At 42.9% G+C, this 24,057-nt stretch overlaps 1 protein-coding gene across 11 annotated transcripts in view; it reads left to right on the forward strand.

The window, feature by feature from the left end:
* The window catches only part of PPFIBP1 (PPFIA binding protein 1), a 172,717-nt gene that overhangs the window by 130,822 nt on the left and 17,838 nt on the right, over positions 1–24,057 (forward strand). For 8 of the 11 annotated variants that reach the window (XM_054037371.1, XM_054037361.1, XM_054037386.1 and 5 more), the window contains 9 exons: positions 2,861–3,018; positions 5,754–5,884; positions 8,407–8,460; positions 15,461–15,521; positions 16,860–16,889; positions 18,453–18,624; positions 19,907–19,939; positions 22,591–22,732; positions 23,213–23,341. In XM_054037371.1, the coding sequence (XP_053893346.1) occupies positions 2,861–3,018; positions 5,754–5,884; positions 8,407–8,460; positions 15,461–15,521; positions 16,860–16,889; positions 18,453–18,624; positions 19,907–19,939; positions 22,591–22,732; positions 23,213–23,341 (910 nt within the window). The remainder of the gene's footprint in view (positions 1–2,860; positions 3,019–5,753; positions 5,885–8,406; positions 8,461–15,460; positions 15,522–16,859; positions 16,890–18,452; positions 18,625–19,906; positions 19,940–22,590; positions 22,733–23,212; positions 23,342–24,057) is intronic. The other 3 variants (XM_054037379.1, XM_054037417.1, XM_054037438.1) reach the window with 1 other exon arrangement.

A 24,057-nucleotide genomic window follows, 5' to 3' on the forward strand; every position in this document is an offset into this window, starting at 1 on the left:
CAGGATGGGTAGGGGGACTCTTCCCTTCTCCTCTACGTCTCACATTTTGCTGACTCGAAAGCCACCTGCAACCTCACTTCCACAAGCCTTAGGAGGAGATAGACTTGAGGGAAGTCTCACTACTGTGCTGTTCCTAAGCGCTGCAGAAATGGAGCCCTCACCCGGAGGACTTCCAGAGATTCAGAGGAATTGGATCTTACAAAGTCAGCACAGGATGGTGGGTGGGGACTGTGATTTGCAGGATACTCTGTGGCCAACAGAATAAGGGGGCATCTTCCTATCTTCCTAAGAGCTGTTGGATCTCCTGGCCCTCAAAGGGTTTGTAGGAGCAAGACTCCTCCCCAGCAGCTCCTAGGACCATTTTTAAAGAAAAGAGAGAAATTCCTGCACAAAACTTTCATGAAGGTGAAGATAGAGTGGCAGGGGGGTGTTTGTGGTTTGAGTGCATTTGACCTTTCCAAATACTGGAGTTAAATACAAATGGAAAAACTCAGTGTTAAGGTTTCATTTTTGAAGTAAAGCACCCAAACTACCTTAGCTCTGCCCCTGTTGCAATGCACTAAGGAAAATCACCAGTGCATGCTGCCTTAGCCACCCATAAGAAGCAGTTGCATTATATCAATGATCACTGAAATGCCTTCCTATTAATCATATAGTGAGTGTGCTGCTTTACATCATTATCGTCCTACGTAATACATGTCGAAGCACTTTTACAAATTCCTGTTTAGACAAGTTGCATGCTAAAAGCAATCATTCCCCACTTACTGAGAGCCTGACCCTAAGCCCACTGAAGTCAATAGCAGTCATTCCATTGACCTCAGTGGGCTTTGGATCAGGATGTAAGAGCATGATCTTTCCTGGAGCTGAGAGCACTCAACTCCTCATGGTGGGCAATTTATTTACTAGTGTCATTGACCCCAGCTTGCATGTCACTATATACAAACTTCATATGCCTACGTCATGAAATTTGAGCATTTACATGAAAAGAGCAAAGGTTGGTATGACAGAGCAACCTATTTAATAGTGGAGACACAGAGAGAGAGAGAGAGGCTTTGAAGCCAAGGTTCAGTGGTGTACATTTGTGATACTTTACATGCCACAGGAAATGATAAAAGTGTATTTTATTTCTTGTATGCTTCACAGAACACAGACAATGTTTTCGGCTAGAGAAAAAGGGGCAGTAAGGTTGGGATTTTACTTTGACAATAAATTATAGGTTCTAGAAACACAGCGCTGTGAATGCCCCAATGCTTTTTCTTGTCATTGTCAGTCATGTGGTACTTTGGTATTGATCAGAAGTGTAGAAATCCATACCTTTCAATATGACTGAACCAGTTAAAGAATGGCAACGCTGTCAGTGGAAAGCAGACTATACAAACTCTAACATGGTAGAGAATTGGCAGACTGAGACACCATTGATTTGTGGCACTGTACAAACTGTCAGGGAATTTTTTTTTCTTATTTAGAAGCTAGAACAGTAATTTATGTTGACTGTTCTTTTTCCAGTTATTTACGGCTTTGAGCTTTGTTCACCATTTTGGCTCAGATGGCACAATGGAGACAGATTTTGATTCTTCATCTTACATTTGGGACAAACATGTCTGCTTCCTTGTGGTGCAGTGAGGATGGGAAAAGAAACGTCTCTGTGCGGTGTTTTGGAGTTTGATACATTAATGAACACCAAGAATGTTCAACATGTTGAAAAGGAACCCACTGAAATGCTCATGTGGAGGGAGTGGGTTTCTGCTGTTGTAATTAAGAAATATAATTGCATGAGCAGGATGCTTCTGTCCACTGTGGCTCTTTGATGCTGCTACAGTTGCGTAAATGAGTCATTAGACAACTGGACCCAGCTAGGGGAAAGTTCCCCCAGCTCAGGGTTGTATGAGCTGGCTTTTACACTGCCCCATATGGGCCCCACCATAAGCCCTGCTTTGGATGTATATGAGCGTGGACAGGAGTAGGATGGGGCAGGGCCACAGCACGAAGCACAGTGGGGATTCCAGGCAGTGCTGCTACCGTAGGCATCTGGAGACAGGCAGCCTTTCAGGGCTATCTTAATCTAGGGGCCTCCACAGTAGCCCAGAATTGGGAGGGCACCAAGCCACCGTTAGTCCCTTTCCTCTAGCCTCAATGTGCTGTGCCCTGCCTCTTAATGGCACAGCAAAACATCTCACCCCATGCGTTTAAATGAGGATTGTGCATTCTGGTTCCACAAGAACCCCAAATAAACCTTAAAGAATCTATCTGGAGTCCACTAACCGTATATTTTTGGAAATTTTATTTATTCAAAACTATGACTTAAAAAAAATTCAACCCTCTTGGATTAAAAAAAAAAAAAAATCCAATTGGATCATTGTTGTGCAGGGCTTCTGCCTAACATTGCCTAGACCTCAAATTTCAAATATGGATTTATAGGGCCAGATCTTCAGCTGGAAGTTGGCATAGTTCCATTAAAGCCAATGGAGCTATGCCGAATTACACCAGTTACGGATTTGGCTCACAGTGTGAAACTTTGCTTGCCTTTTGTTGTGTGGGCACAGCAACAAAAATGCTCCTATGGCTGCCTATGGGGTATCAGTACTTATGTGGAATTGGAGCTCGTGCTGTTAAGCACTGATGTATTTTTGTTATTGGCGGAGTTTTACTTTAAGCTGTGTTGGGAAATCATAATGCCAGTCAGGAAGGGGTTAAAGAAGCCAGCCATTCCACCCTTACACCCTGTCTCCTCCTATCACCGTCACCCACCCACCCTGTTGTCCTATTGAGCATAAATAAAAGTCCTGGCTTTGTCCTCCGTGAGAACAATGCTCATATGTACTGAACTAAAACCAGTACGTTTGCATCTCTCTTCTATTAGGCAAAGAAGGCGAATTTGAAGAATTTTTAAATTCAGGATCTGTTTCAGCGGTTTTATTGGACATGCAGAGTTTAACTGATCAAGAGAAAAGCCCATCTCCTGTCCCAGTAATCAGCTCTCCGAGCCATGAAGAGTTTAACACTACTGTTCCCGAAGAGGTATTGTTCTATATTTTCTCTCTGTGTATCACTACTTGGCAACGTTACTCATGCTGTAGTTGTATTACAGAAACCAACCCCCTGCGTCTTTAAGTTTTCTTGCTTGTTAGGCAGTTTCAGTAAAACTTCCCCATTTTGTTTGGAAAGTCCTTACTAGTATAGAATTTGTTTGAAAGCCACCAATCCCAAATTTGTGTAAACACAAAATCATATTTAATGTCCAGAAATGATTTTAATATCAAATATAAGAAAGTTTCTGGAACTGTATTCTCACTGATTTTATGTAAAATCTTATTTAAAAGCTTATTTTCACTTACCTGAAATAAATTTGAGACTATTTTAAATCAGTTAAAATATATACTATAGTATATTTAAAGGGGTGCAGTCTACTTGGTATCTTCTCCATTTCCAAAAATGAGTTATAAGTAGTTTATGATCTGTCCCATGCCAACATCCTTGATTTTACAAGCATGTTTTCCTATATTTAAAATATTTATCTCTCCCCCAAAGCACTCATGCAAAATGAGGAACTAGCTGATTTTACAGAGAAAACCAGTGAAAATAGCTGTAAACCAAATGCTGTCAAATGCACTAAGCAAGCAAACTGAAACATACTATCTCCTTCCCCGGCTCTCCCCGACCCATCCCCAACACACAAATGTTTCATTTATAGTTATCTTCAGGGTACCTTGTAACAGTGGATCAGAAAATTTCAGAGAGGTGTGATTCTTTTGAGTTGATGTCCCTTTAAATCTAGGGCATGGCCCTGCATTCCTTCAGCTGGCGATCCGGGTGAACAGGCCGTGCAGGATTGGGCACTAAGAAAGAGTACTGTATCATGACAGTGATGTATAGTGTCAGGCAATATCTTACACCGAGATAACGTGTGAGTAAAAGTCTTGTTGACTTCTATGGGACTGCTCATGTGTGAAAAGTTGCTCATTTGTGTAGTGGGATTATGTCCCTAATTTTTATTTAGTATATTTACAAGTCTGGTGCTTCTGCCTTCTGGAAGGCTCTGAACAGCTTGGAATAGGGTGTTTGCCTCCAGGGGTTGAATTTATATACGCATACATCGTTTTCTTGATTCTCTTTTAAAGAAATCGAGAACAATGGTGAAATGTATTACTGTAGCACCTAGAAGCCCTCATCATGGACTGGGACCCCACTGTACTAAAGGCTGTACAAAGCCAGCCCAATCCCAGCCCCAAAGAGCTTACAATTTAAGTCTAAGACACGACACAACAGGTGGAGATGGTGGAGAAACCCAGCTGCATTCTACCAGCAGTTTCATTCACAAACATGTCTTGCATTTGCATTGTCAAATAATGGGGTTCTTTTTAGCTGATGTGGTACTGTCCTGTTACATGTCTGTGTCATCTTACGCTGGGGTTACGTTCCGCAGTCAGCGCCTAAAGCGAAAATCGCATATAGTCAAAATTACATTGAGTGTAATGGCGGGCGGAATCGCCCGCACTACAGAAACAGTATTTAAATTGTTATTTTTCTCTTTTTTTGTTTGGTTTTGTTTTTGCCGACCGCGTAAAGCTGAAATTGCGCATGTTAAATGCGCCTAAGATGCGACAGACCTGTATACATCATGTATTTAAACTGTTTCTTGTGTTTGTTAATATCTGAGATAATAAAAATTGAAAGTTAAAAGTATAATTTTCTCTTACCTTTTGTGTTTGTTAGTTTATATATTGTGCCTCTCTGTTTTGCTGAACAGAGGCCCAATCACTTAAACACATGGTCACATCCCATTGAAGTTGCATTTAATGAGACTTAAACACATGCATAAAGTTAAACACCTGCTTAAGGGTTGCACTGACCAGGGATGGATTTACACAAGTGCATAAAGTAAATTCAACTATTAACATTATGTAGGTATTTAATAGGATGTTAGAGAAATTACTTTTAAAAAATCCCTCTAAAATTTAATAGAAAATTCCTTTGTACAGGATTTTTTGAACCATGCTATAGAAATGAAGAGCAAGCTTATAATTTTCTATTGAATCCTACAGGATGTTTCAAATAACCTATGAGAAAGTTACAGTTTTCTATTAAATTCCATCGGACTTTCCCAGGTTGTGTTTTTGTCTTTTAATTTTAATGCTATGGATACATTTTACTGTTATGTTCTGATATGTGTCTGAGTAGTCCCATCGAACCCAATGGGATGCTTCCCATGCATAAAGCTGTGCATGCGTAAATAAATGATAGGATTAGGCCAGAAGCCCAGGTTCAGCAGAGACCTTAAGTGTGTGTTTAAATGCTTTGCCGAATCAGGGCCTTAGTGCTTAGAGCCAGAGAGGAGCACTTTACATTTAAAAGAAAATAAATACCGTAGTTTAAATAATTGGCACCCTTGATGGAAGTCTCAGAGCAGCCAAGGACTGAACAGAGATGGAGAGTGAACTATTATTTCATGTCATGGAGGGTGAGAAGGGGAGTCCATAAGGGAGATGCATTGACCAGGCAGCATCAAGAGGCTTATGCTGCTTTTATCCATCCTGTTATACCTGCTCTGTATAACAGAGGATTTTAAGCTTCAGTGTTGTCAGCCTGGCCCATCTTTATAAGCACTAAACTGTGTTTATAGTAAAAAGAAAATGAATTGAACCATATGCCTGAGTCAGACTTTTATTTTTGTCGCTGATCTATTTGATTTTTATTTTCATACCGTGATTGTGTAGCGTTTGCCCACTCTAATGATGTGTCCTTTCTTCTTTTAGAACTCACTACAAATTCACACCAGCATCTTGCAAGTTTCAATCCCCGCTTTTCCACCAGCACCCGAAAGCCCAGAAGCAGCTACCGAAAAAGTAAAAGCACAGCCTAAACCAGAAGTTGCAAGTGAAGTGAGGTATAGTTATTACAAACTATTTCTAACTGGTATGTAAAGTCAAAGTTCTGTTACAAAATGTTAGGTGAAATTGTGTTTATTAGTGACTGGACAATTAGAGTATTAAGTCTGTTTCCTCAAACTAGCACTGTCACATATTATAACATCCATCTAGGACTGAAGTATATGCTCACCAAACCCATTTGTTTTTGCATTTCTATTATTGTTGTAGTTCATTATAGCACCAATAGTGCTTGCTGACAAAGAAGGTGTTGAAATTAATAGGATTGTTGTGGGGAGCAGTTGCCCCATAATGCCCCCGACTGGCTGAATGTGGCACGATAGGTGCTCCCTGCCTCAGCTCCTTCCCTGCCAGTGGTACTAGAGCTGTGGCTTAGCCTTCTGGCCAAGTCATAAACAAAAATTAACCCCTCTGGGGTAGCAAATGGCCAACTAAGAAGTCCCAACAAACAAAAAGGTGGTTCTGCTCTTTGCAGGTTTCTCTTCACCCCACCCTTGGGGACCTGTTCCCAGTTTCTGGGCTATCTTTGAGAGTCTTTATGGCTCTGGGATAGAGCACTCAGCCCCTACGGTATTGTTCTGAGCCCCTGCTGGGCCCTGCTCTTGTAGAGCACCGGATCCCCGGGCTGGTTCCACTGGAGCAGTGGTTCTCAACCAGGGGTACGTTTATCCTCAGGGGTATGCACAGGTCTTCCAGGGGGTACATCAACTCATCTAGATATTTGCCTAGTCTTACAACAGGCTACATAAAAAGCACAAGCTAAGTGAGTACAAACTAAACTTTCCTATAGACAATGACTTGTTTAGACTGCTCTATATACTATACACTGAAATGTAAGTACAATATTTATATTCCAGTTGATTTATTTTATTATTATATAGTAAAAATGAGAAACTAATCAATTTTTCAGTAATAGAAGTGTCACAGCACACTGTCCGATTTTGTAAGCAAGTAGTTTTTAAGTGAGGTGAAACTTGGGGTGGTACGCAAGACCAATCAGACTCCTGAAAGGGGTACAATAGTCTGGAAAGGTTGAGAGCCACTGCCTTGAAGTACCCTTCTCCTGCAGACCCTGGCTCAGAAACTTACAGGAGCCTGCCCATTCCTTCTAGTTCCACAGGGAAGACTGATCTCCCTCAGCCCTTTTACAAGGCCTAGGTGTCCATGAAGCTGCCCCTTGACCCTCCTTAGCCATGCCCCCTCAGTCTGGGAAGCAGCTAATTAATTATGGCCTGTGTGTGACTGGTTCCATTTCCCCCTTTAAGACCAGGATGAACATAAAACTGATGTAATACAGTGGAGAATCAGGATAATTGTTTTTACTTTATATAAATAGCTTAGTTTTAGATGCAATATCATAATATGTAGTGTGAATTTGCTGTAAGCGATTTGCAGTCAGAGATTTTTAAAAAATCCTGCAAAGCACGGCCAAACCCAAACCGAAACTGAGAATGACTAGCCAGTACTGGTCACAGGAGCCATAAATAAGCTACCAGGAAGAAGACAAATCACAGTTTCAAGAAGTCTGAGAGATTGATTCCCTTGAGGCTGGCATATGACAATGAAATTGGGTTTTTCTAGCCTGAGGCATAAGTGAATAAAGATTTTACTAAGGAGCATTGGTTGAGATTTTTAAAGCCAGCTAGAGGATTACAGCCTTAGCCACAGAACTCCCAGTAAAACTAATGAGAGGTGTTTAGTTAAATTCCTTAGCTGGGTTTTGAAGATCTCAACCATTATTTTTAATCTATAATAATATGGGATGTTAGGAATCCAAATGCCATGAAAACTCAATAAATTTGTTAGTCTCTAAGGTGCCACAAGTACTCCTGTTCTTCTTTTTGCGGATACAGACTAACACGGCTGTTACTCTGAAACTTGATATAAGACTGTCTTTGACTTTAGTGTAAAACTAGAGCAGACCAGTGCTGAAGCATGCTTTCTTTGGCCCTGATCCAGGAAAGCATCTCCACCCAGGACAGCTTGTGCTTAAGTGTTTTCCTGAATCAGGGCCTCTGTCTTTCTCTGCTCTCCCTCCCTCCTTCCCACTCTTCCACTGGTTCCCATATTTCTTCATGCTGTGCTGCCACTCATGTAGCTCTAGCCATAAGCAATGTGAATCTCATTTCTTGTTCATTTTCTCTATTTTTAAAAACAATCACTGTGACCTGACTCATTGCCAGAGTTCCCATTATAGCCTGCTTGTGTCTCCATTTCTTGCAAGGCATATGAGACCGTTACACATGCTGTGACCTCTTAATTTACTCAGGCTCAATTCCTGAATATGTTGGTTAGCCTGCGGTGCTTGAAGTGATGTAGGAAGTCTTTGCCATGCTTCTTGAGTTCACTCCCACCCTTTTTCTTTTATAACAGGAGATGACAGAAGGAAAGATTTGATTTGTGGTAATATACAGCCATTCAGGTGAAAAAAGAGAGTGTTAAAATTCACTAGTTGAGAAGATAGGATGTATTGATGGAATTCTTAGGTATCTTATAATGTAGTACCTTGTCTGTTTTACAGTGAAGGGACAACATCATGTTCCTCCGTAGAAACACAGCCATGTGACAGTCCCTTGTAAGTACCATATCAACCAATGAAATGCTTCTACTTAGACACCTTTCTACCATATTTTTAAAGAATTTTTTTTAATGATCACACGAAAATGTGTGTAGTTATTCTAACCACATTAACTCATTTTAAAATAATTTGGTGATGTTGATAGTTTTCTGCTCTGATAATTTCTAATGCTCTTTCTATAAATGTACACTAGCGTCTCATTCTGTTGCAGTATGAAATGTCTTCAGTCAAGTCATGTAACATCAGTGGGCTTGGGGAATTACATTTTTTTTTTTTTTTTAAATACCAGGGCCGGCTCTAGGATTTTTGCTGCCCCAAGCAAAAACAATTTTGGCCGCACCCCTCCCCCCCGTTTTTTTCTTACCCCACCCCCGGCCCCGCCTCAACTCCGCCCCTTCCCCAAATCCCCAACCCTGCCTCCTCCCCCCATGCTCTCAAACCTGGGAGGGAGGGGGAGCAGCGGCGCGCCAATCAGGTGTTTCGTGCGCTGCGGCCGCTCGGGATCTCCCCCTCCCAGGTTTGAGAGCCTGGGAGGGAGGGCGAGCAGCGGCGCGCGAATCAGCGGTTTTGCGCGCCGTGGCGCACGAGCGGCAGCAGCGGAGGTGATCTAGGGCGGCCGGGGCACATTTTTAGGGGCGGCATGGCCGGCGCCAGAATGCCGCCCATAGAAATGTGCTGCCCCAAGCACCAGCTGTTTTGCTGGTGCCTAGAGCCGGCCCTGTTAAATACGTATGCAACTACACACAGATGCTGAGATCAGCTCTGCATGGGAAGGCTCAGCTCAGGCACCTCCCAGTTCCTAAGGCATGCACCCCCCTTTGGCATGTAAACCCAAAATTATACCCTCTTGCACTAACCAGAAAACTGTACAGCGGACGCTCATAAAATTCGCCCCTTCCCTCAATGTGGAGAGAGATAGGCAACAGCTTTCTGCCCTCAGTTATGATTTCCACACATTGGTTTTAGACAAAACAAAAACAAGTTTATTAACTGCAAAAGATAGATATTAAGTGATTATAAGGGATAAACAGATCAAAGCAGATGGTGTTTTTGTTTATTTGCTAGGTAATCTAAATTTAATATACTAAAGAGATTGGATATGAGTAGCAGATTCTCACCCTAATTGTTTTTTTACTCAGTTTGCAGAGATTCTTGAGGGCAAGCTGCACTTGCTTGCAGCTTAAAACCCTCGGTATTCCTTTCACAGGCTAGAAATCCCTCTAGCCTGGGTCCAGCCCTTCTCCCCTAATCCAGTCTTTGTTCCTCAGGTGTTTCCAGCAGTTGTCTTGGGCGGGGAGTCAGTGAAGAACCACGATGATGTCACTCCCCTGCCTTAAATAGCTTTTGCATATGGCGGGAATCCTTTGTCTACCCTATTGGTTCCCACGCCCAGTCAGTGGAAGAACACTGGTATTCCAAGATGGAGTCCAGTACCAAGTGACTTGGTCATATGCCCCTGTAGGGTCGCAGCAGCCATGACTCGGAGGCTGTTTGTAGCATCCTCAGGAAGGCTCCCGGTGGGAGATTAGCATCTTCTAAAACCTATTGTTTTCCCTAATGGCCCTTCTCAGCCAGCCATTTAGACTGATTGCATTCTGCCTAGTGGGCATTCCCCAGGTGTAAGCACATTTGTAATAGATGCATAGACAATATTCCTAACTTAAGATACAAACATGATTCATGCATACAGATAAGATAATCATATTCAGTGAAGCATCACCTTTTCCATGATACCTCACATGACCTATCTTGCATAAAATATATCATAGTTATGCCATATCATAATATTACTATGAAGAATATGGGGTGTAATGCCACAATGTACACATGAATTATGTTTGTCTTTTATGGTAATGACAAAGGGACATTGGCTAGTGTAGAGGAGCGGACTCACCTCTGTGGTGCCTCCTACTGGTAGTCTCCAGGAATTAGCTCATTTCAGCATTGGAGCGCCCCCTGCAGGCCGGTGGTCTGCCTGTCCTCCAGCTCCCGTGTCCCTCCTGGACCCTGGTGCCCTTTTATCTGGGGTGCTGCCCCCTGGCAGTACACCCCTCAGTACTAGAGTCTCCCCTCCCCGGGGAACCCCCAACCACTATCCCTACCTCGCCTCAGAATAAGTCCATTGCCAGTCACCAACTAGCCTCCACTCCCTGGGGCAGACTGCAGTATAGGCCACTCATCACAGGCAAGGTTGGGTTTGGACCTGCTGCCTTGGCCTACCCCTGGGCTGCCCTCTACAACCCCCAGTACCCCTTGACCTCCTACCAGGCTGCAGCCTGGGGCTTTCCAGGCTGGAGCTCCCCAGCTCCTCAGCCTGTCCCCAGCCCTGCTCCACTCAGGTACTCTGTCTCTAGCTCGCTGCAGCCAGGCCCTTCTCCCTTTGAAGGCAGAGAGAGACTGCTTGGCCTTTGCCTCACAGCCTTTTTATACAGGGCCAGCTCCTAGCCACAACCTTCCCCCAGAGCTGTTTTAAGACCTTCAGGGCAGGAGCAGGGTAACCACCCCGCTACAGCTAGCTAAAGAGATTTGTCATGGGAAATTAATTTTAACCTCAGTCATTTACCTTTATTGTCCACTGAGATCAATGGGACTGCTTACTTGCTCAAAGGTAAACATGTGCTTAAGTTGTTTCCTGAAAAGGGGCATAAAGCCATCACAATTAGTATATTGCTTGTGTGTGCGCATACTAGGCTCCTTGCGTCGGCCCTGCACGTACTCACCAGAAGCATGCGTGACGATGTACAGCTGAGTGCACCATGGGTAGGTATCCCAGTGTGCAAACCACCACCATCCAGTGCACTGTCTTTTGAGAAGTTTTGACAATGCATGGTGAGGACTTGGAGCAAGGGGTCAACTTCTCAACATGCAACTGTTGCCATCCCATAATGTCATCTATATCTCATAATTTTTGCACCTTTATAAAAAAAAATCCCACAAACCCACATGGCATTCCTTGCTGTCCGAATCTCTGACAGAAGCACGAAGCCTGCACAGCTCTCACTAATGTTTTTTTTTTGATAAATGGAGATATCCTATCTCCTAGAACTGGAAGGAACCTTGAAAGGTCATTGAGTCCAGCCCCCTGCCTTCACTAGCAGGACCAAGTACTGATTTTGCCCCAGAACCCTAAGTGGCCCCCTCAAGGATTGAACTCATAACCCTGGGTTTAACGGGCCAATGCTCGAACCACTGAGCTATCCTTCCCACCCCAACAGTTATAACTGTTGCAAGCACAGGATGCGTGATCCTTCAGTATTTGCAGAGTCATAAGAAGAACCAAATCAGTGGGAAACATGAGAATTTCCTGCAAGGGACATAGCGAGAATCAGTTCAAGGTTGTGGGTGGCATTCATGGAGCAGCTGCAAATGGCAGAGTGCCACTGCTGGGCCCAAGAAACGAGCACTGACTGGAGGGATTGCATCGTACTGCAGGCTTGGGATGACAAGCAGTAGCTGCAGAACTTTCAGATGTGCAAGGCCACATTCCTGGAACTGTGTGCCAAGCTCACCCCAGCCTTCCATTGCAGGAACACCGAATGAGAGCTGCACTGACGGTGGAGAAGTGAATGGCGATCGCACTGTGGAAACTTGCAATGCCAGATTGCTGCCTGTCAGTAGGAAATCATTTTGGAGTTGGAAAATCCACTGTGGGGGCTGCTGTCATGCAAGTGTGCAGGGCCATTAATTATCTCCTGCTATGCAGGACGGTGACTCCTGGCAATATGCAGAATATAGTGGATGGATTTGCAGCAGTAGGGTTCCAGAACTGTGGTGGGGCGATTGATGGGAGACACAATTTTTGGCCCCAAAGCACCTTGCCCCAGAGTACATTAACAGAAAAAGCTGCTTTTCTAGCATTATGTAATCATTGTTGGATTACCGGGGGCGCTTCGCTGAGATTAATGTGGACTGGTCAGAGAAGGTGCATGATACTCGCCTCTTTAAAAACACAGGACAATTAATGAAGCTACAAGCAAGGACTTTCTTTCTGGGCCAATGGATTAACATTGGCCATGTTGATGTGCCAATAGTGATCCCAGGGGACCCAGCCTTTCCCTGGCTTCGCTGGGTCATGAAGCTGTACACTGGCCACCTCAACAGCACCAAGGAAAGATTCAACTACCAGCTCAGCAAGTGCAGAATGACAGTTGAATGCACTTTTGGAAAATTGACGGCACGCTGGCATTGTTTACTCACAAGACTGGATCGCAGTATGAAACACATTCCAATGGTATTGCTGCCTGTTGTATCCTGCATAATATCTGTGAAGCAAAGTGGGGAAAGTTGCCACTGTTGTGGAGGGCGAAGGTGGAGCAGCTGTCGTCTGAGTTTGGACAGCCAGATGCAAGGTTTATTAGATGAACTCAGTGTGGAGCTGTATGGCTCATGGAGGCTTTGAAGGAGCACTTTAACAGTGAGCCAGAATAATGCATTGTGGTGTACTGTGCTCAACCTGGCCATACACTTTTGGGGCATGTTAGACATTGTGAGGTGCTTGGTGTACATCTGTGAATATACACTGTCAATGCACCTATTAATTTTGCGGTGCTTGCTGTCCATTTAAGATGATTATACTGTTTGTCACTGATCCTGTGAGTTGTCCCACGTTGTACAGTAACAAGTAAGTGGGTGGTTTTAGTGATGCTAGGCATTCTGCAACATATGTTGTAAGCTAATAAAGAGGAATTATTTTCCAAATAATAGAATTTTATTCAATAACAAAACCAGTGCAAAGAAAAATCTGTGATGTAAAAGTAAATACATTAAAAACTTAATAAATTAGTGGAACAGAACTTAACAAGGAGAGAGAACATTCATATCCATTTTACCTACGCATATGGCAATTGTGGCTTTCACAAGTCAGTGTACTTGAAGCTGTGGTTTTCCTAATGTCCCCAGTGTGGAGTGGTGGAGTGTAAGAATGCGACCCCTAATGCCAGGTGGAATATTGAGGACGGGTGGAGAGAGGTGCTGTAATGGAGTTCACCATGGACTGCAAAGGGAAGTGAGCCCGTGACTGTTGAACCTCTCGGTCTGTGACAGTCTGCAGCATCTGTGTTTGCTGCTGTTGAAGCCCCATTGTGTCCTGGTGTATCTTCTTCTCCTTTTCCTGCTGGGACTCTTGGGCCTTTCTCCTGTCCGTTCTTTCCTTCTCCAGGCTATCTGCAGTGTTCACATTTCAGGCCCCTTGCTTGTGGTTTAATGCAGCACTGTCTTGCAGGATCTCACTGAACATGTCATCCCGAGTCCTCTTCTTTCACCTCCTTCTCTAGCTCAGAGGTTCCATGGGTGTGGAGAGGGAACCCCTCAAGGGTGCAATGGCAGCAACTGCAGATAAAGCACGCAGAGGTACCGTTGTCAGTGTAGTCATAATGGAAAGTGAAACTTGCGATTCAGAACTCCCTTCCCTTGCTCCCATAAAGTTGTAAACAAGACATGCTTGCTGACGTGTCTGCTTCTGAATGCTTGTGTATGGCACCACTCACAGCCATGGTGAATACATCCCGCCAGGATGAGGGAAATGAGGAGGGAATTGCTCAGATGCATGAAACTGAGTATAAGGAGATGACACCGAATACTGGCACCATTTTCCACAGGCAGTGGTGATTTTAGCTGATATCTCTCTCCAGAGGGTAACAAAAGCACAGACAGCGCAGCTGCTGCTGGCGTCCCGGAACTTCCCTGGCTCATATCCTGCTACCCTGTGCACTGCAGTGGTGCCTGCCAAAGTTATTGCCAGCTGGCGTGTGAAAATGCCCTACCGCAAAGGAAGAAATAAGGCTGTCATCCTCGGAAACATTCGGGAGAGGACTGCAGAGTACCTCCATGAAAGTGTCATTAAGATCTCTCAGGAGGATTCAAGGGACATCCCCGTATACAGAAACAAACTGCTCCGCATGGTCTCTCTTCCCTAACTCTAGAGGGGAATGAAAAGCAGATAGCAGTCCTACAGCTCTTTGTTGTACTTCTAGTACAAGTCAATTCATGAAAAGTCGATAGCTGTGTCCTGTTAAGTTGGGAGTGCCATCAGTACATCATTGTGATGGGAAATACATTTACCCTTCCCCTGCTTTGGGCTCACCCGTGCCCAACTGCCGGGACTGACTGGACTGCAGTGGAATCTCAAACAGGTCCTGGCTCATGTCATCCCTCATCTTCCTCCTCATCCTCGTTGTTCATGGCAGGAGTCTGTGTCTCGGTCTCCTAGGAGGTATCCACAGTTGATGGGGTCTCTGCCAAGTTGGCATGCAGCTCTTCTGTACGTCAACCATATGGGGTGCTTACATCGGTGGGAGACAAATTTAAGTGTAGACATGTGCACAATTAGGTTGACGCAAGGCAGCGTATGTCGACCTAACTTCATAATATAGACCAGACCTATGTCTCATTGAAAGTCATTTCTGAAAATAGGACTTAGGGTTACGTTTTCAAAAGCAGCTCAGTGACTTAATAACCTAAGTCTCTGAAAATGAAATTTGGCAATACCTGTTGTTGACAATGTTGTGTCTTTCTTTTAAAATGTTTCCTAGTTCAGTTTTTTCCAATTTTTTTTAACAAGTGAAATAACAGAGTGTTTTTAAATGTCCACCTAAATTGCTTGAATGAAACCTTTACAAAATGGTTACTGTATGCATACATGCAAATTAAACACTAAGAGCTTGCAAGTTATGCGTGCAATTTGGCTCATGCAAGTACATATTTTGGATGTCTATTTCAGCCTACCTTTTGGAAAATTTAATTTAAAATAAGAAGCAAAGAATTTCAGAGTTAAACAGCCTGTCACTCCATCATTAGCTCATCCTCTTGTACCTTAACATAGCAGTAATTATGCTATGGAAGATCTCCTGGCAATACCTAGCCACCACATGGGAGGAGTTAACAAGGGAGGGTTGTAATACAATCTTTATATAGTTTTTTAGAATACATTTGCCTTTGAGACAATGGGATCTAGCTTTGTTAACTCATAATCATTTTGATTTTTATGCTCTTATTGTAGAGTGTCAGCCCTGCAAAAATCCAGCAGTCTGGGCAATTTGAAGAAAGAGGCATCAGAAATGGTTGGTTTTGTTTTTTAGTCCTTTCTTTTCCCTTAATACTGAGGCCCAGATTGTCTACGCCAATTCTGGCCCCCTGAATGGTGCAAGGAGCTGGAATCTGGCCTGAGCCGGCTAGTTGAGAAGTCCTGTGGTGGTGGGGAGGTTTCTTAGCCTTGGTCTAAGGGCTGGTGGGGTCGAGCTAAGTTACTCAACTTCAGCTACGTGAATAACACTGATGTACTTAGATCGACTTACCGTGGTGTCTTCACCACTGTGAGTCGACTACTGCCGCTCCCCCGTCGACTCTGCTTGCACCTCTTGCTGAGCTGGAGTACAGGAGTCAACAGGAGAGCACTCGGGTCGATTTATCGTGTCTAGATTAGACACGATAAATCAATCCACGCTGGATCAATCGCTGCCCGCCGATCCGGTGAGTAGTGAAGACATATCCTTAGGTGGCATGGAGTCAGTTCCTCTACCAGCTCTGCCTGCCTGCCTGCCCCAGATTACGTTTGGAGCAGCGCATAGCTCTGTTCATTCAATTTACAGCTAGCTGTGATCCCATTTGTAACAAAATCCTGTGGATATTAGCGAAGAAAATCTGTCCCTGAATATTTAGGGGGTCTATCCTCTTACTGTATGAGGTATTTACATAAGTAAATCACCTGCACTCCAAAGCTGTGTCTTCATTAGGTAAAAAGGTGTATTCTTAATTCAAGTTACCTAACTAGAGGTAAAAATCCTAGTAAAGACAAGGCAGTTTGCCATTGTCATGTAAGGTAGCAGGGCATGTTGAAGACAAGGGGCCCCCAGCATCTCAGCAATAGAGATGGGTGAATGATGGAGATGGAAGAAACTGGAGGAGAGGGTGAATTTTGCTTAGGGTTAAAAACCTTCATCTGTCATAACGAGAACCAAAACTAAACAGGTCAGATCTGAGTCCCATTATATCCAAATCTGTGATAAACAGCTCTAGTTCAGGCTGACTGTTGTTTGCAGGGCTATGGAAGGGAAAACCTGCAATTATACCCCATAAGATTTATTTGCACTGTGCTCAGAGAGAGAGGCTTTTTTACCAGCACTAAATTCATTTACTTTTTCTAATTAAAACAAGTCTTGGTTGTGCAAAGTCATTAATAAATCAGGATCTAAAAAGGACTATATTATGAAATCCAAAACCTAAACAGAACTGCATGTATGGGGGAAAATAAAAAGTGACATTAATCTAGGGGAAGTATAGTTCTTAAGTGCTTCCTTTTGAAAAATAGAAGAGGAAAGAAATCTCACTATTTTTAACTTAAATGAATTAAATAATGAGGTAACTAAGAATTTTAACACTTCTCAATCCTTCCCAAACAGGACAAAGAACCTGTACAGAAACCAGCAGAGGTAATTTTTGTGTGTGTCTTCGTGTGAAGCAATGCAGAGAGCAGAAGGTGTTTTAAATAGCGTCGTTTTATTAACATTCTATCAGAATTTTGAAGGGAGAATAGCAGACCTGCAAGCAAGGTTGTGGAGTGTGATTCAGAGAATATATTCGGGTCTCCACCATCACTTTGTGTCAAGTTTATATTCTCTCACTCACTCACTCACTCTTGTCTTCTCACATGTAGCTCTTCATTTTGACTGGCTGCGAATAAATAAAATCACCCATTAGCTATTGTTCCCCACCTTCTCTTGGGGCAAACATATTCAAATCACTCTGTCTCCTAGTTGAGGTTCTCCCCTCACCTATACTCACCCGACCCTTAATGTGGTACGCTGTCCTGGCTAAGCAGGACTCCAGAGGGCTTGCAGCCCAAACCATTGATGCTTCTCCCGAGCCAGCCAGAGAATTCCTTACAGAGCAGCACAAGCAGTTCCTGTTCCCACATGGCAGAGTGCATGCTGCTGATTCAGCATGCTCATCCCTTGACAGCCCAGGATCAAGGGATATAGAGTGTCTCCAGCCCTGCAACCCTGTGAGGTTACACATTGCTCCACCACAAACTAACAAAGTTGGGTTTCAGATTTGTTGTTTAGCTTTGTAGCATTTGTAATTAACTTGTTTTTCTACCTTGGAAATCTTCCAAGTTCCTATTGTTTTGGAGCTTATCTTTTTTACAGTGGTTGCCATTAAAAAGTAACCATTTACCAACCACTATCTAGTACACAGCCACTGTTTCCTATTCTAAGTAATTTCAGTGAATTACTGAAATTCTAAGTAATGGGGAAGAATCCTTGTATCTTAAATGCCACTTTTATAGTCATGACTGTGTTTTTCAGCAAAAGGAGAATTGTTGTGTTTATCTTGCCAATCAGAGACCATGAGAGGTTAAAAGTCGTATGTTTAAAAACCCAGACTAAATAGAGATGTGCTTATTAATATTACAAGCATCTTAGATTATCAAAGCTGCCAGAATTTTACAAATCTAATTTGTCTCCACCGTTTATGCCATTTGCTTGCTGCTTCTGTGTCTTTCAATTGGACAATGGAAATAGGCTGCTAGTCCAGTGATTTTCATACTGTGTGCTCTGCAAACCGCTCATGGTCCATGGAGACTTTCTGGCAATCTGCAGAGAACTGGCCAGTCATGAGGTGCTTGTTCTTCCTCCCTTTTTCCAGAAACTTTCAGTGGGAGATGAGGGAGCTCAGGACTTCACGGGATCAAACCCTATGTGAATGTGTGGTTAATTTATAATTTTAAAGGGCCACTTTTGCAAGATCTGACACATTTAGTACAGAAATGCTACTGTTAAACAGGTAGTAAATATAATTGAGTCACGAACACATTTTAACTGAAGATCTCGCTTATTTAATCTAGACTCGGTACATGCATGCTATAGTCTATTTTACAGTGCAAATGCTACCTTTATTTCCAGATTACCTTTCAGAATTGACTGTGCACAATTAAAAGCTTTTTGTAGTTCAGTAAGATTAAGTTCTGAAGTTTTGTTTTCCTGATGAATCAGACTAAAGCTCCCATGGAAGGTAACAAGTGTGGAACCCTTCCTCCAAAATCCCCAAGCCATAGTGGTACCGGAGATGAGGACAGTTTTGGTACCCGAAAAGCCAGATCTTCATTTGGACGAGGCTTTTTCAAGATAAAAAATAACAAGAGGACAGCAAGTGCACCTAATTTGGGTAGGTACAACGCTCCTGAAAGCATCTCCAGTGTATTTTGTACAAGAGTCTTTAGTAACGATGGGGGGGTTCTTTTTATGCATATTGTAGCTATCATAAACAGGGGCAGGGGCAGCCACAGTATGACCCAAAGAACTGGAGTAACTGACGGCTGTGCAAGAAAAATGCTGTGCAAATGCAGTTCAATCCAACCCTTGCCTTGACCTCTTTGCTCAGACCCTGTATAGCATACTGCAATTTTAAAGTAGCAGTTTCCTTGCTGAAATGCAGTGGTTCATATGCGTTTTTCTCCTGCTCCAACCTCTGCTCAATATCTTAATCTTATCACAAGAGCAGTGTTGTTACCACAGTCCAATATTATACCTACAATAACACCTCTACTACAGTTGTCTTCCATCTTTTTATTAAAAGTGTCAGTAAAATGTGGGTACCTGAGATACATCTCTCCCCTGGGAGAGGAGCAGAGAAAAACCTCCATCCTTCAGAAGTTTAAATGGGATTACTGTCTCCTTGGTCAGAATAAGTCTTCCACTCTTGCCTACTTAATGGTCATTCCGATCCTGTGCCCCAGGGAGTTAATTTACCCACAGCCTTGTTATATATGGCCCATGTCTTCCTCTCCCATATATAATATGAAAATTGATTGACCTACATTGAACAGATTTCAATGATTAGACCAGTTGTCTCGTCCCACTAAAATGTTTTTGTGCCCATTTCTTCATACGATGTCTGCAGTGTAACAAAAATAGCCATTTTAAAATAATCCTTACTGGTTGAAAGCAGTGGGGTATAGCGGTCACAGTAGAGGACTGGGAGATGGGACCCTGGGTTCTGCTCCTAGCTCTGCTATGAATTTGCTTTATAAATCTGAGAAAGTCACTTACATTGTCTGTGCTTCGGTGTATCCATCTGGAAAACTAGTCAATAATACTTGTCTCCTTCATAGGGGTATTGTGAGGCCCAGGCACAATGAATGAACACATGCAATCTTTTACTTTCTTGTGCTCAAATGCTGATTGAAATCATCGGGATGTTGTTTTACCCTCATTAATATATAGCTTTGCTATGTTACGTTTTGGTGAGGAAGGGATTAACCATGTATTGGTAATCCTAATCTGTGTGTGAATTCAGTGGTGTGTGTGGTGCATGTGTCTGTTTTACTTTTCTCCCCTTGTCTTGTATTTTGCCAGTGTAAATTTTGATGTATGTTTTACCTTGTCGTTCTGCGTATTCTCTCCCATTGTGCTGCGTGTGGTTATGTGCATTGTTTGGATATCTGAAGATCGCAGTCGAAGTGCAAGTGCACCTACGTTAGGTATAGTAGTCCTGCATGTCTGCCTGTATCAGTGCTTTGCTGTGATTGCTGCTAACAGCTGGTTATGGCCATGAATTTTTAAAACCGAGCTAGAAACAAGATCTCTATTGAAACACTAAAACGTATGTTCTGTTTAACACTGGCCGACTACTCAAAGTCTGCTGCATTGTTTCATGATAACCACTACTAACGAGACACATTGCGGGTAGACTTGCGAAGGTTAATGAACCTCCGAACACAAGGTTACTCATCAAGGCAAAAAAGAAGGTAGAGAATGGGAGGTAATTGTAGAAGTGTGTGTAATCTACAGAGGCCTGGCCACGCATTCTGCTCACTTTTATCGTAATGACTTGGTGGTTATTCAGATCATCATCTCTTTGTGTTGTCATCCAACTCAGTGCTTCTGGAAGATGCTAACAGGTAATGCAACATGAGTTTTGGCAGTATTTGTACGGCTTTAATTAAGCTAGCACTGAAGGGAGGGATACACGATTCCTCTTTTCCAAATAACTAAGGAAGAAATTAATGTAATAAACATCAGAGAGAAAAACCACACATGACAAATGTTAGTCTGGTAGTTCTGGCGTGTGCTCAGCTATGCTGGTGGATGAGGGCAGTATAGGAACCGGAATGGAATGTGTTGCCTTTATGTACAGCCATGTAACCCTAAATCAGTGATGGTAATTGAAGGCGAATATGGTCCTAAGACACGACAGAAATAGAGGCAGTCTCCTTATTTCCCATTAGTGTTCCAAATTTCCAAACATCACTTTCATAAAACAGCTATTCTGAAGGATTATTTCAGTGATGAAGGCGATACAGTGAGTGGCTAGTACCCACAAACCTCTGCTTCTGATTCATTCAACCATGTCCTTCTGTTTCCCACCAAGAGTGCTGCTTAAATGTGTTTTTTCCTAAATTAGATTCCTTTCTAAAATACTGTACCTATACAGTAGCTCTATCCTCCAGCACTGAGCACCTCGTTCACCCATCAGTAGAGCTGAAGTGCTCCGAAAGCACATGTTAAAATAAATGATATAGTTGCCTCTCTTCATGTTTGGCCATTAGAGAAGATTTTGCTAATATGGGACCTGCTAATTGACCTTTTGCTAGGGCATCGAAACTTTGCCGAACTAAGGGCCACACTGGTGAGTTCCCAGGAGCTACAGGGCCACGTCTAACTTGCATTAATTGGAGCAAATTGCAGCCACCTTCATCATTAACTTTAAGATATTAAACTATAGGTGCCAGTATATTGTGCTCCATTTTGATCCAAATGACTGGTAGTTGCTTCGTGAACCTTGTTTTCTCTTGAAAGGCAATACAGAGTTTATTTTTTTAAACAAATGGTTCCTTTAGCTGTCCATCCATATTAAAGATGATGAAGGTGGCTACAAACCACTCTGTGGTCTCCAGGGGCTACATTTTGGCTATGGCTATTTCACTTTAACAGACTCCAGGCAGTAGATTTATAGTCACTCTTCTTCAATTTTGTTTTAAGCTTCCATTAGCGAATAAGTGATGTAAACAAACTCCTCATCGTTTGTTTGCCCACAGCTGTATGGCACTTGCTGGCACATCTCTGCTTAAGTAGAATATTAGATTCTGCAATTTGTTTAATTGTCTATTTAGCACCTTTTTCTGTTATTTGTTTTTCATTTTATAATTTTGGTTGGCAAGTACATTCTTGAGCAGTCCCCAGGTTCACCTGGAGTGGATATGAAGTCTCTGTAGACAAATACAGGATAAAGATGTAAGATTTCCATCATGGATGGCAACCTGTTGTTTCCCTATGCAGTGGTGGGTATTAGATACATCCATCCTTTGGCTCTTAAATAAGAAGCAATGGCTTTTTAGTCAGGACACCACCCAAAGTTCATGGTACTTGTCTGTGAAGGAGCAAAATATTCCACTATGTGCAGAAGCGTAAGGTCTTCTTTTCCCAATTGCATTTCTGAGTCAGAAGGAGATGGCTGTTGGTAGATCTTGCTAGATGGGGATCTAATCAGAAATTGCATTTTATTATCAGGAAAACTGGTGTGAAAATGCTTTATAGTGCTTAGGGCATCCTTGGGTACTACTCCCTGCTGTGCCACTGGATTCCTGTGGGGCTTCCTTGTGCCTCGGTGTATCTGTCTGTAAAATGGGGGAAATAACTTTTCCCTGACAGAGTTATCTACGGCCTTAATTTATTAAAAAGCAACAGAGGGTCCTGTGGCACCTTTAAGACTAACAGAAGTATTGGAGCATAAGCTTTCGTGGGTGAATTCATCCACGAAAGCTTCTGCTCCAATACTTCTGTTAGTCTTAAAGGTGCCACAGGACCCTCTGTTGCTTTTTACAGATTCAGACTAACATGGCTACCCCTCTGATACTTAATTTATTAGTAATTCATAAAGCGTCTTGTGGTCTTTTGGTGCAAGGTACTTAACAAATGCAACATATTGATGTTATTGGGTGCTACCAGTTTTCAAACACTAGACCGCTGAAAGGAACACATTTTATCTCCTTTGGATCCCCCCGTTTTCTTAAAATCGATGGTTCACAGTAATTCCAGCAAAAGTGGTTACAGACTCAGTAATGTGCTCATGATGTGAAACGCAGATGAAGTACTGCCAGGTGAAGTTCTACTGGGGTTTGTTTTGTGATAGCTGAAACAGAAAAGGGATCTGCAGATCACTTGGACCTAGCTGGTTTGCCCCCTCGACCGAAAGAAACTGATAGCGGGCAGCTGTCTCCCTCTTCTCCAGACTCCAAGAAGAAAGCCAGAGGAATCAAGAAACTATTTGGAAGGTAAGTTTAAAAAAAAAAAAAAAAAAAAAAAAAAGGGAACATCGTGTAGGTTTGGATCATTCGGGGGATTGCTAACGGGATACGTAACCTTTCATCTCTAGGTCACCAAAAGTGCACTCAGGCTGGACATAACAAAGTCATTACCATTTGCAGTCTGTTTGGTGGCCTAGGTGGAATGACTTGGTCGTCTCAACACAGTTCCTAGTAAATCGTCATCCTTATCGCAAAGTCACTGCTGTGCCTGGCGTGTTTTTGTTGGTTTTGTTGTTCTCTCTCTTAGTTCTTTGTTCTCAGCTTCTCATCCTTCTTCTCTCTCCTCCCCACCCCCAACCCCCCGGCCATTTAATAGTTTACGGCTTAGTGCAGATGAAAAGGTGCAAAAATTATTGCAGCTTATTTCAAGACTCCACAGTGTATTCCGTGATTGTGCCAATAAAGGAATTTATTCCTGGTTATCATATATTAACCTCCTTTACTTAGGCTTAAAAGGAGCCAGTCTACCACATTTAACCCGGATGATATGTCTGAGGCAGAGTTCAAAAGAGGAGGGACAAGAGCGACTGCAGGACCAAGACTGGGCTGGTCTCGAGATCTTGGGCAGTCTAACAGGTAAGAGGAGCTGCACTGAACCAGAACATGCAGTGCTTTTTCCGCTTCTATTTGCCCTTGTAGCAGGCTTTCGTTTTGTTCCTGTATTAAGAGGAATTGCGCTTTGCAAAAGTTAAGTTAGAGCAACATTAGCATTGCTAGCAAAAGGAAACAGGCAAGCCCTGGCTCTTTGGGATGTTGTCCCCTTAAGAGGATGGGTTGGGAAATTAATGTACTAAGTATGGCCCCATACTGCAGTGTGAGTCACATGAGTGGAATCCCACACCTGAGTGCAGTCCCATTGACTGGAGTGGGGCGCTCAGGTGAATGGGCTCAGGATCTGCCTCTATGGAGCTACACTGAAGTGAATGGGTCTGTACATGGGTGCAGGTGTCAGTCCACCACATCGATTTCAGGCAGGATCAAGGCCTCGGTCATCCCATAAGCTGATAAAGTTCCCTTCATTATAATGTAGGTTACTGGAGTATCTTAAGTAAAGTATTTCAGTCGCATTTTAAAGTTTTAAAGCCATCCTGGAACACACAGATTATGATGATGATGACTAATAACTGTCATCGTCATGTTTATTATGCTAGTGTCTCGGACTCAACAACTGAGATCAAGGTCCCATTTTGCTAGGTATTGTACAAACACAGAGCAATAGACATATCTTTTCCCAAGTAGCTTACAGTCTAAATAATACAGGCACACATCTCTTCCTGTACATTGTCTCAGCT

This window comes from Malaclemys terrapin, chromosome 1 (assembly GCF_027887155.1).
Source record: "Malaclemys terrapin pileata isolate rMalTer1 chromosome 1, rMalTer1.hap1, whole genome shotgun sequence".
NCBI classification, from domain to species: Eukaryota; Metazoa; Chordata; order Testudines; family Emydidae; genus Malaclemys; species Malaclemys terrapin.